Source organism: Microtus ochrogaster, chromosome 15, assembly GCF_000317375.1.
Source record: "Microtus ochrogaster isolate Prairie Vole_2 chromosome 15, MicOch1.0, whole genome shotgun sequence".
NCBI classification, from domain to species: domain Eukaryota; kingdom Metazoa; phylum Chordata; class Mammalia; order Rodentia; family Cricetidae; genus Microtus; species Microtus ochrogaster.
Window position 1 is genome coordinate 21,432,538 of NC_022017.1, and position 12,165 is coordinate 21,444,702.

At 40.2% G+C, this 12,165-nt stretch overlaps 1 protein-coding gene across 1 annotated transcript in view; it reads left to right on the forward strand.

The window, feature by feature from the left end:
- The window catches only part of Syt10 (synaptotagmin 10), a 60,315-nt gene that overhangs the window by 5,345 nt on the left and 42,805 nt on the right, over nt 1–12,165 (forward strand). Inside the window, exon 2 of the mRNA XM_005354327.3 lies at nt 11,755–12,112. Coding sequence (XP_005354384.1) covers nt 11,755–12,112 — 358 coding nt within the window. The remainder of the gene's footprint in view (nt 1–11,754; nt 12,113–12,165) is intronic.

A 12,165-nucleotide genomic window follows, 5' to 3' on the forward strand; every position in this document is an offset into this window, starting at 1 on the left:
GGAACTAGCTCTTGTAGACCAGGCTGGTCTCGAACTCACAGAGATCCGCCTGCCTCTGCCTCCCGAGTGCTGGGATTAAAGGCGTGTGTCATTACCGCCTGGCTTACTGCCAGTTCTTACTGTCACCCTCTCCTTGGTCTTCCCTTAGTCCTGTTTCTGAACTCAGAGAATTGTAGAAAAATAAGCTAAATATTCTAAATTTTATTGTAATTTCTAATCTACTGCAGTAGGAGTTGATGATACATCTGAAAGACAGTTTTAGCCTTGTGCTTTTATTCAAGTGTGCTTTGAGTTCTTACTGTGTGAAATACTGTGCACCATTATTTTATACAGCACCAAGAAATCTAAGAGAATGTTGTCAATAGATTAGGTGTCAATGCTCTCATTTTTAAATTTAATTTGATTTATTTTAAAAGTTATTATTTTTTATTTTAGAGCCTATAATAGAATTACATCATTTCCCCCTTCCATTTCTTCTGTCTAATGTGGTTGTTCTCAGCCTTCCTAATCCTGTGACCCTTTAATACAATTCCTCGTGATGTGGTGACCCCCAGCCATAAGATTATTTTATTGCTACTTCATAACTGTAATTTATATCTGTGTTTTCTGATGGTGACCCTTGTGAAAAGGTCATTTGGCTTCAACGGGGTTGCGATCCACAGGTTGAGAATTGCTCCAAACCTTACCACATACCTCTCCTCATGCTTTTTCAAACACGTGGCCTTTTTTTTTTCATTTCTTATTACATGCATATAGTACAGAATATATGCATGTTCCTAAACAGCACGTGTTTGATCTATAGGTTACTTGCATGTATGTGTTCAGGCTGACCGCTTGGTACTGATAACCAGTTGGTGTGCTCTTCCCTGGAGAAGACCACCTCTGCCAGTCCTAACTGTCTCGCTTACCTGTAGTTCTTTTTGTAGGGAGGAGGCCTCCAGGGCTTCTCCCTATCCACTTTGACATGTCTATTGCCATCCTTGTTCAGCTCATGTGTAGGAAGTCATGGAGGCTTTATGGGTGTAGCTTCGGACGTTCCGAAGAGACCCAGCCTCACAGCAGACTCCCTAATATTCTGGTAGCCTTAGGTGTGATAGTTCAGTGTTTTCTCATCACATGAAATGTTACTATCATACATATAGAAAGATATCCTTTAAACTTAAACAGATTTTTTTAAATTACATTTCCTAAACATGTAAGAAGAAAAAAAGTCCAAAAGTTCTAAGTTCATTGGAGTAATTTTAAAACTTAACTTTTTGTTTGTTTGTTTTTGTTTTTTCTAGACAGGATTTCACTGTGTGACAGCTCTGGCTGTCCTGGAACTCAGTCTGTAACCCAGGCTGGCGTTGAATCACAGAGATCCCCCTGCCTCTGGCGCCCAGGTGCTGGGACGATAAGCTGTGCCATCTCTACCCGGAAAAACTTAACTTCTTTACATTTTCCTTTATAGAGTGGGGAATTGAACCCAGGGTCTGTGTATACTGGGCAAACACTCTTACCACTGGGCTACACCTCAGGCCTCAAAGCTAAAATTCTGAGTCCAATTCTTAGGAGTCGGTTTTTAATTCAGAATCAATATTGTACTTGTTCTTTAGCCATTTTCAGACTGTGTCACGGAGAGAATTGACGCATCATTTCTTTCTTAAAGGAATCCATCTTAATATAAAATCCATTAGTTATTGTTCTGTATGGCTTTCTGGCCAAAATGTTGAACGTTAACAGGGTGGCCAATAAATTTTATTCCATCGCCTTTATTAGCAATTCCCACTAAGAATTTAGTGTGTGAGGATGAAGTACTATATTACCATTTGCTGAAGTACGTTTCTTCACGCTGTAAAATTCTTATATCGATTTGTATATGGGTGTGTTTGCTTTAGTGCAGATGTAACTACACCACAGTCACTTCCTGGCTGTTAGAAACTTTATTAAACCATAACTACTCATGCATGTTGCAGTGGTTCTCAAGCTTCCTAATGCTGAGACCCTCTAATACAGTTCCTCATGTTGTGATGACATATAGCCATAAAATCATTTCATTGCTACTTCGTAGCTGTAATTTTTCTACTGTTACGAATAATAATATAAAGATCTGATATGCAGGATATCTGATGTGTGACCCCCCAAAGGGGTTGCAGCCCACAACTTGAGAACTACTGATCTATTGTGACCTCAGCAACAGGAGATATTTAAAAACACAATTTTATCATCAGTTAAGTATGGTATTAATGCAAACATTTTTCATTTACTGTAACTCAAAGGAAGGGCAAGGGGAAATGAAATTAAAATGGAACTCCTCAGAGGCACTGCGCAAAGGCATGCTGATTGTATTATATGCCTAATGCAGAAATGAACTGTAATTGCTTGCCAGTGTTCAGATCCCCTTTCCATCATAGTTAGAGAACTCTTGGTGCCTAGTTCAGTTTGTGGTGTGACCACTGACTAACTTGTGAAGGTGGGGACATCAGAATGTGAGCCTCGGTCTGAAATATCGATTACAAAGGCTGTATCCTCCAAAACCATGATGAGCTATCCCCTCATCCTCCCTTCCCCTGGATATTTTCATTCAGACCCCTGGGATGTGGGCTTGGTAGCTTTCCCTGTAACCCTGGGAAAGAAAAACTCATCAGGGGAGCAAAAAAATTCCTTGGTGTTGCTGAATCTGCCCTTGACTGCCTAAGTTTTCACTCTTTCTCCCTTAACGAAAGAAACATCCCCCTGTCTAAGTCAGTATGAACTTGGTTCTTTGTTACAGAAACCAGAGTTGTGGCTGAACGATTATAACGTGAATACCCAACGAATAGTATAAATAAGTGAACTTCATCAATAATCCCCCAAAGTCCTTTTATTTAATAAAATATACTGGTTTGACTTTTACTCTCTGCTCCCTTTCTCTTGTGGTATGATGCCATAAACAAAGGTGTGGTCTATGGTCTAGAATCTGTGGTCACGCAATGAATAATCAAAGAACCACCAACAAACAAAATACTTAAAACACCCCCCCGCACAAAACTACAGTTGCTCATTAACTTTAAATTTTCACTGTGACACATTTTGAAAAACTAAAATGAGTGTAATTTCAAAAAATAAATAAATAAAAGCTAAAGTAGGAAGTCATGAGTTTGAGAGGGAGAGGAGACACTTTAGGAGCTTGGGAGGAAGGAAGGGACAGGTTCTCAACAAAAGGCTAAAAACCTAAAACAATGGGGAAAGGCTCAGGCAGAAACAGTGTTAATGAAGCAGAGGCTGTTGAGGGTGTGACATTCAGTGTATGCTTTTCTAAGCCATCACCACCAACTGTGTAAGCCAAAGGTCAACAGATCTGACCTATTCACAGGCCATAGTGAATCCTGCCCTTTGAAAAGTGAAGACCAAATCACTTGGTCTTCATCAAAGACTCCGTTCGTCTGGAATCTTCTGCAGACACATGCCTCTTTAGAGTGGTCTGACATCTTTTTTTCAGAACTCTGAGGCTTTATTTCCCTGTGTTAAAGCATGCTGAAGAGTAAAGTTAGAGCATGCGCAGTCACACGGACGTGTCTACATACATAGCAATAGGACAGTGCTTATGCAAATGTATGCGCGCAAACCACAGCTCCAATAGTTTCATCTGATTGTCTGGAAGCCTAATCTAATTTCTGTAAACTTTATTTACTGCCAATCTCATCAAGATATAATGCAATGACAGTTGTGTAATGAAATCTTTTAAATTGTCTGGAGACTGAAATTTTCAGCTCCGGGAGGCCTACTCCTCAAGCTTGCCTGTTGTAGTGAGTAGCTTGATTCGAAGGCAGGGTGTTCAGACTGCCACCCAGGCATAGACGCTGGGCCTCTTTGCTTAATGGTCTCCCCCGTCCCCCTTTCCTCTCTTCTGTAATGATCTTCTGTAAACTAGGGTGAACAATACTACCACAGGTTTACAAATTCAAACATTCCAATTCTCAAACCATGGGCCAGGCTTCTCACTTGGAAACTCACACCCAACGTAAGCCAACGTCTTCGCACGAATTCCCTTACTGAGGACAGACCCATACTGTGTCGTTTCATAAATGCAAGCACTTATGCCCTTGGGGTTTATCACATTCTCCTGGAGAGTAGAACAGCAAACAAGTAAAAACCAGAGAGACCTGGACAGCTGCAGCTGACTCTCACACTAAAGCAATCATGGCTTCCAGATTTCTGAAGCAGGCAGGCAGGTGTGTGTACAACCATCCCATGCTTTTCTACGGAGTTTTCACCCTCCTTTACCTAGAGACTCCATTTCTATTTTTTTTACTCTCTAAACTTCTCATAGACTATCACAAATTGATTGACGATTGACTGGAAAAACAGTAACAAGAACTTTTAACCTCTCCTGTCCCAAGACCTATTCTCCCAGCAACTTTCAGGACCATCCTGGAAAACCAAGTGGGCCAGCTCTTCCATCTTTGCCTCAGACCTTCCACGGGACTTTGGCTTTGGCACTCTGCCTGCGCCTCTGGTATTGTTTACCAATTCCCTTCATCAATTTTAAGCATCTGAAATGTTTCATTTCAACTAGAAAGAAAAGCCTGTGTCAGCGCCATATGCCACTCTAGTTGCTGCCCTTCCTTCTACTCTCTCTCTCTCTCTCTCTCTCTCTCTCTCTCTCTCTCTCTGAGTACAGTTCTTGAAGTGATTATCTCTGCCCACAGAATGCAGTCCCTCACTATCACTTATTTCTTTTTATTAAAATTTGTTTTTTAGATAATTTTATGCGTATGAATGTTGGATATCTGTGCATCACGTGCATGCCTGGTGCCCAAAGGGGACACCAGGACATAGAAAGGGGACACCAGGACATAGAAAGGGGACACCAGGACATAGAAAGGGGACACCAGGACATAGAAAGGGGACACCAGGACATAGGATTCCCTGGAACTGGAGTTAGAACACCTGTGAGCTTCCATGTCGGGACCGAGAATGGAATCCAGGTACTCTGCAAGAGTTCTTATCCTTGGAGCCATCTCCAGCCCCTTTCATTTATTTCTTAAACCATATTAATCATGTTAAATCACAATTACAAAAATACCATTGAAAAATTTCTGGATCTTTGCTTAGCCCTTCAATGGGATTCGTACTTTGTTGAATTAATTTTGTTGTAAAATATTAAATCATAAGGACATGGGCATCAAGCCTTTGCTCTCATTTTGAATATTTATACAAAATACAGTGCTAACTAATTTCCCCCAAGTTCCTCAGTGGTAGGATAGATATTGACACCAGTATATGAATGGCGCTGTAAAACGGGTCTGTGGTTCTATCTGCCTTGTAGAATACTCTCTACACATTCCCTCCTAATGATCCTCTAGCTATCTAGTTAGTCAGAGATCAACAGACAATGGAGGAGCTCTTTAAATGTAAAGGTTTAAATCTGAAACGCTCTGCACAAAGTCATGTATTCTATACCGAACCTCCAGCTAGTGATAACTGCTTCAGAATGTAGTAGAAACTACAGCAGGTACAGCCGAGCTGGAGAAAGTAGAACACTGAGCACTGAGTCTGTCTTTGGGAAACAGGTGTGTGTGTGTGTGTGTGTGTGTGTGTGTGTGTGTGTGTGTGTGTGTGTGTGCAGTTTTTTGAGCCAGCATCTCACTGTATAGCTCAGGCTTCCATGAACTCACTCTGTAGCCTAAGTTTATCTCAAACTCCTGTGATGTTCCTTCCTCGGTTTGCTGGGTGCTGGGATGAGAGGCACAAGAGACCACTCCTGGCTTTGGAGGCCATCTCTATCTTAGCCCTGAGCCCTTTTGCATTTTCTACTTCCTGTGTACTATAAAGAACTTACACACACCGGATGGTGGTGGTGCACATGTTTAATCCCAGCACTCGGGAGGCAGAGACAGGCAGATCTCTGTGAGTTCGAGGCCAGCCTGGACTGCAGGGAGAGTTCCAGGACAGGCTCCAAAGCTACAGAGAAACCCCTTCTTGAAAATAAAAAGTGTAAAAAAAGAACTTGCACACTTTCATCATCATGATGTTCCACTCAAGCCTGTGGGGCTAAGTGACCATGGACCAAACCTTCTGCATCTGTGATCCAGAAATCTCCCTTCATTTGGAGGTGTCTTGTCACAGTGAGAGCACCAGCAATCACATGACTTCTAATGCATGTTTTCAATTTACTCCACATGACCATGCCATAGAAAACAGTCACTGAACACAGAAGGTTGAATAAGTGTGTCCTTGTCTGGAGGACCAAGCGGTGGGAATATTGGTAAGATGACACTGGTGGGAGAGGGACAGCAAGAGTCAACCCAAAGTCCCTCATCCATATATAAAGCCCTCAAAACTCTGAAAATTGCTAAGAGTTTGAGAATGATACCAATCTGACACTAGTAACTTACCTGACTTGGCATTAATTAAGGCCGTACATTATTATGGCCTATAATAATCCCACTTATGTATATGTGGTCACAGATATTAGTATTGTCCTTGATTTCTGGATAATATTCTAGGAAGTATATATACTGATAGATAATATCCAAATAAAAATATTTTAAAATACATTGTATTTTAACAATTTGGGTTAAAAGAATGGCAAGACAGGTCTATTCATAATGATAATACTAGTGTCCAGTGTGTGTATGAGAAGGCCATGGAGTAGAAGAGGCAGAAAGGAACCCATGAGAGTGGCATCATTGGCCTTACTATTCTAGGATGAACACAAGGATGGCCCTTGATAAAACAGGAGGAAAATGCATTGAGACTGCAGGAGGCCTCTAAAAATCACAACCAACTAACACTGATCAGAATAAAGAACAGACAGCGAAGCTGGACCCAAAGCCGGAGGCAGAAGCCCAGAGGCACTGTCAGATGTCCAGAAAAGTCTGGGTTCATCGAGAGGGACATGAGACCAAGAGGATGGAGTGAGCAAACATCTCAGCTGCAAAAACAAGACTTGTTGCTTTCTGCTGTCTTGTTTGTGCTGATAGGATAAACTACCACTATCAGAAGTGCTCTGGTGGTTTGCAGAAGTATTTGATGGCTCCCAAACTGATGTGATATTTTAGAAAGAAAAAAATGGTAGGAGAAAAATAGAAAACATACTCAGGTTCACACCGGGCTCTGAACTAAATTAGTACTTTGAATGTCAAAGCCTTCTCTCTGGGACAGTGCTGCTACAGGATGTTCCACTCAAAGGAAAAGGAGAGATATTGCCAATGACCACTGAAATCCCACATAATCCTGCGGGTCTCCATCTTCGTTCTTGGCTCCAATTTTGTTAGAATAACTGTTGAGAACTTTAGTTTTAAAGTGTGCAGAATAATATAAGGTAAATGGTACCTTATAAACTAAAATACCATTGATTAAGGTAAATTAAGACCACAGAGTTGGATCTGTCTTTATGTTACTCCAATAATAACACAGATTACATAGTTGATAAATAAAGACTTTCTTCATAGTTCTAAAACTAAGAAGTTTGATATCAAGGGCCTTCGTGCTGCTCCACAATTCATAAGTCTAACAATTACCCTTCAGTTACTAACCACTCTTGGAATGATATCAATCCATGACTGAACTATGGACTGATCCTAGTGACTATGGCCCCTCTTATATGGCCACACTTCCCAGCCCAACTGCTTTTGTGTTAATGTTTCCAAGATAAAAACCTTAGGGAATACTTTGAAAGCCTAACAGACATGTCATCATCTTTATTCATCTTGTAAAACGTAGTTAATAGACAGAAAGCAGTTTAATCTCACGTTTTTCTCTTTTCCTCAAGTTATGGTAATAATATGTAATACAACGGTAAAAAATATAAACTCTAAAATGTGAGGGAAAGCCTTCCTTATCAATAGGCTTCAAATAGAAAGCTGTTGTAGTGGTACAGAGAAATATCAGTGCCTATCACAATTAGGCAGTAGTAAAAAAACTGGAAAATGGCCTCCCATTCCAGTTAGGAAAAAACAAAGCTTTGGAAGACTAGTAAAAATTAAGAGACAATATTTCTCTAAAATTATAGAAATTTGTAACCTATATGGCATCTCTTTCACAAGTGGAACTACGAAAATATCCAGTAAAACTATATATAAAATCCATGCCAATAATTTCTTTTTGACCTTTGCTTTAGAATATCAGTCACAAACAAGAAGAAAGATACAAAGATGCTCAATGTAGCTGTGTTACACTCCCAAGCTGGGCCTAAGCTATATATTTGTTATGATTAATTATTATAGAAAATTATATCAATGTGAAATTATAATCTATTACTGGGGGGAAAGGTAAATTGAAGGAAGAATTTTGTAGCAAATAATTTATATCAAATATTATTTTGTAATTATAAATATTTAAAATTTTATAAAATACATTTTGTCTATAAGTGCCAGGCTTAGACATATGCATCCAGTTAGTGTCAATGATTAATTCCAAAGATTGTGACAATGTAACGACAACCATGTTTAAAAGAATTTGAAACTATTCTGCTTTGGTGTCCTGGGACTGTCATAAAAATATACTCCAGAATGGATGGCCTAAAGAACAGGAACTTACTTCTCCATCCAGGCAACTAGAGTCTGAGGTCAAGGTATTGGCAGGGTTGAGACTGCTGTCCTTGACCATGTGATGGCTAGATTTATATCAAGTGATACCAACTATAGTTATCTGAAAGGAGGGAACCTCAACTGAGAAAATGCTTCTATAAGACTGTAGAGTCAGCCTGTTGAACCTTTCCTTAATCAGTGATTGATGGGGGCACCAAGCCTATGGCAGGTGGGGACACCATTGGGATAGTGGTCCTGGATTCTATAAGAAAGCAGGCTGAGCAACCCATGGAAAACAAGCCAGCAAGCAGCACTCCTCCATGGCCTCTGCCTCAGCTCCTGCCTCCAGGCTCCTCCTTGCTTAAGTTCCTCTCCTGACTTCCTTTGATGATGAATAGTGATAAGGAATAGGTGAGTAAACCCTTTCCTGCCCAACTTGGTTTTTTTGGTCATTGTGTTTTGTCGCTGCAAGAGAAACCCTGACTAAGACAGCCAGGATGACCATCCTACCCCATGTCTTTATGTGATTTTTCCATCTGGATGTGTCTGTGCCCTCGCCTCTCCTCCTCTTTAAATGTGTCAGTGGGTAAGGCTGGATCATATTACTTGATTTTACCAAAATTGCTAAAAGTTGCTTTTCTCAAATAAAGTCATATTTTAAAGTTATTACATCAAGAGATAAATTTAGAAAGGGATAAAAGACAGACACAATCAGTGATATATTCCTAACATTTTTGCTTAAACAGAGGAAATTGGATTTATATTTGATATTGAGGGTAAACAAATTTGGTAATAGAAAAGTATAAGGTTAATCAAATCTAGAAAATTTATCTTTTATTGAGAATCTATTTGACATTAAAAATTTAAATAATGCTATAAACCACGTGGCTGGTTTAGGTCTCTTTGGAAAGACGGAAATGGGTAATGCGAAGATTAATTTGTGTTTGTTTAGTCTTCATATTTTCTAACAGTTTCAGAATTATGGAAAAACAACATGGTATAGACTCCCGTCATATCCATGTTCAGTTTCTCCTAATAATTATGCTTTACATTGAAATGACACATTTGTTATTATCCATACACTGTTATTGGGAGATTAACTAAAGCCCATACCTTTTTCTTTGGGCTTTCCTTCACCATTGGCTAACAGCCTTTAACTATTCCAGGAGCTTATCCAAGATGATCTACAACATTTGCTGGTTAAGTTGGCTTAGAAGCTCCTTGACTAGGACGTTTTTCCGGAACTTTTGCTGATGACCTTGATGATCTATAGGAGTACTTACTGGTTGGGTGTATTTAGAATGCTTACCTTTTAGAACTTGTCTGGGTGTTTTTTTTTTATCATGATTAACTTGGGCTATTAGTATGAGGCATGAAGGCTACAGAAGTAAAGAACCACTTACATCATCCCGTGGCAACGTTGGATACTGTGACCACAGGTCATCACTGTGGACTTCCAACACCTTCATTGTCATTAATACTCTATGACAATACTTCATTGTCATAGAGAATATCACTATGAAGGCATGCAGCCAACACCAAAGAAGTAAGGAGCTGTGCTTCCTCCTGAAAAGTGGACTATGCACATAAACTGCTTAGAATTCTTCCAAAGGAAACCTTGCTTCTTCTCCCCACTTATCTGTTTATTCGGCCTCAACCTTTAAACTATGTTTCAATCATTTTACATGATAAGCATATATTCATACTATAATTATTTTAATGCGTATATTTTTAAATTACTGAATAACAATATTTCAACCTATTCAGATTGCTATTGCAAAACAGTATTAACTGGGCAGCATATAAAGAACAGAAATATGTTTCTCAGAGTCTACAGACTGGGAAGTTCAGGATTAAGTTACGGGCGGATTCAGTAGCTCATGGGAGCCTGTCTTTGTTTTCTTTTACCACTGGAGAATACCTAAGATTGGATAAGTGTGAAGGTAAGAGCTTTGTTTTGACTCATCATCCAGAGGCTGGTAAATCTACCTCCACCTCGTGAGGGCCTGCTGCCACTTGGGTTCACAACAGACACTTAACGATGCAAAGCAAGGAGCAGGCTTGCTCTTTTACAAGCCCTCTCTCTAACCTGGTAGTCTAGTCCCCAGAGAGGTAAAACTCCAGTGTCAGAGTGGAGCCACTCCATGATGCTCCATCCTTATCACTTGCATACCTCCCCCAAGGTCCTGTCTCCCAGCACTAGCATTGAAGAACTAACCTTCTAACCCACACATTTTAGAGGAAGTGCATTGTAGTTGAGCTTTATTCTTGGATCACAACTGGAAACTACTTTCTGTAGCCCCATGTGGTAGAAGGACACAAAAGCCCCCTTGGACCCACCTTAAAGGGCACTATAATCCCATCCTCAAGGGCTCTCCCCTCATGACCTAGTCCTCTCCCCAGAGGCTGTGTCTTCTATGTGTTAGCACCCATTACCATAGTGTTTATATCTGAGAGAACAAGTTGAGAAAAAGAATGGTTTGCTTCGTGTTCCAGTTCCTCATGTTGAGGCAAGAAACAGAGTAAGAATGTCAAATCTCACCTGACGTTTTCTTTATTTCCTATTTGTTTATTTACGTCTCTAGACAATGAGACAGTGTCATCCCCATTCTACGTAGTTCATCACCCACCCCCTCCAGTTAGTCCTAGCAGGAAAAGCCCATAGTCACGCCCAGGGGTGTGCTTTATAATCTAAATTCAGGCAGGGAAATTGAAGTTAACCATCGCATCCCAATGACATCACCTGCCTTGGGATTTCAGATTTAAACCTAAGAGTTTTAGGAGAGCACAGACATTCAGATGATCGCCCAATTCATTTATTAACTTGGGACTTAAAATTGTATGCATACTAACTTAAAAGCGCATACATACAAAATTATTAGAAAACACTTGCTGAGTTTGAAAGCCTTATTATGTTCTCATAGCATGGTGCTTTTCTTACTTAGAGTAGAGAAAGATGAGCCCAGTACTTAATGCTGTTCTCTGCATAGAAAGGGGAAAGAGATCATTCAATGGAAGAGGAAGTAAATGGTTTCTATTATATACAGCTTGGGAGTGTAACTTTCTGGCTTTGTGGCAGGGGGTAAATGGGCCACTTTTCACTTGCAAAATCTTGAATCTCTTGTGGTGTGCTCGAGTATGACATGCGTATGTCATGTGTTTCCTGAATCCTGTTGATAACTTCCCATTTGTATCGCTATTTCTGCTTCTAATTTATAATGCCAATTGATATTTCTCTCGGTTGTAATTTTTTTTCCAGATATTTCAGTCAGCCTTTTAGCAGTTGTCGTAAGCTTCTGTGGCCTAGCCTTGTTGGTTGTCTCCCTTTTCGTCTTCTGGAAGTTGTGCTGGCCATGCTGGAAGAGCAAGCTTGTGGTTCCCAATGTCAGTGCCCTTCCACAAAGCATCTCAAGTGCTCCAACGGAAGTTTTTGAGACTGAAGAGAAAAAAGAAGTAGAAGAAAATGAAAAGCCAGCGCCAAAAGCTATTGAGCCTGCAATAAAAATCAGCCACACTTCCCCTGACATCCCAGCGGAAGTTCAGACGGCTCTAAAGGAGCATTTGATTAAACATGCTCGTGTGCAAAGACAAACCACTGAGCCTACATCTTCATCCCGGTAAGGAAGGGTCCTGTCATGTGTTATCCCATGAGTGGTTTCAAAAGAGCAAA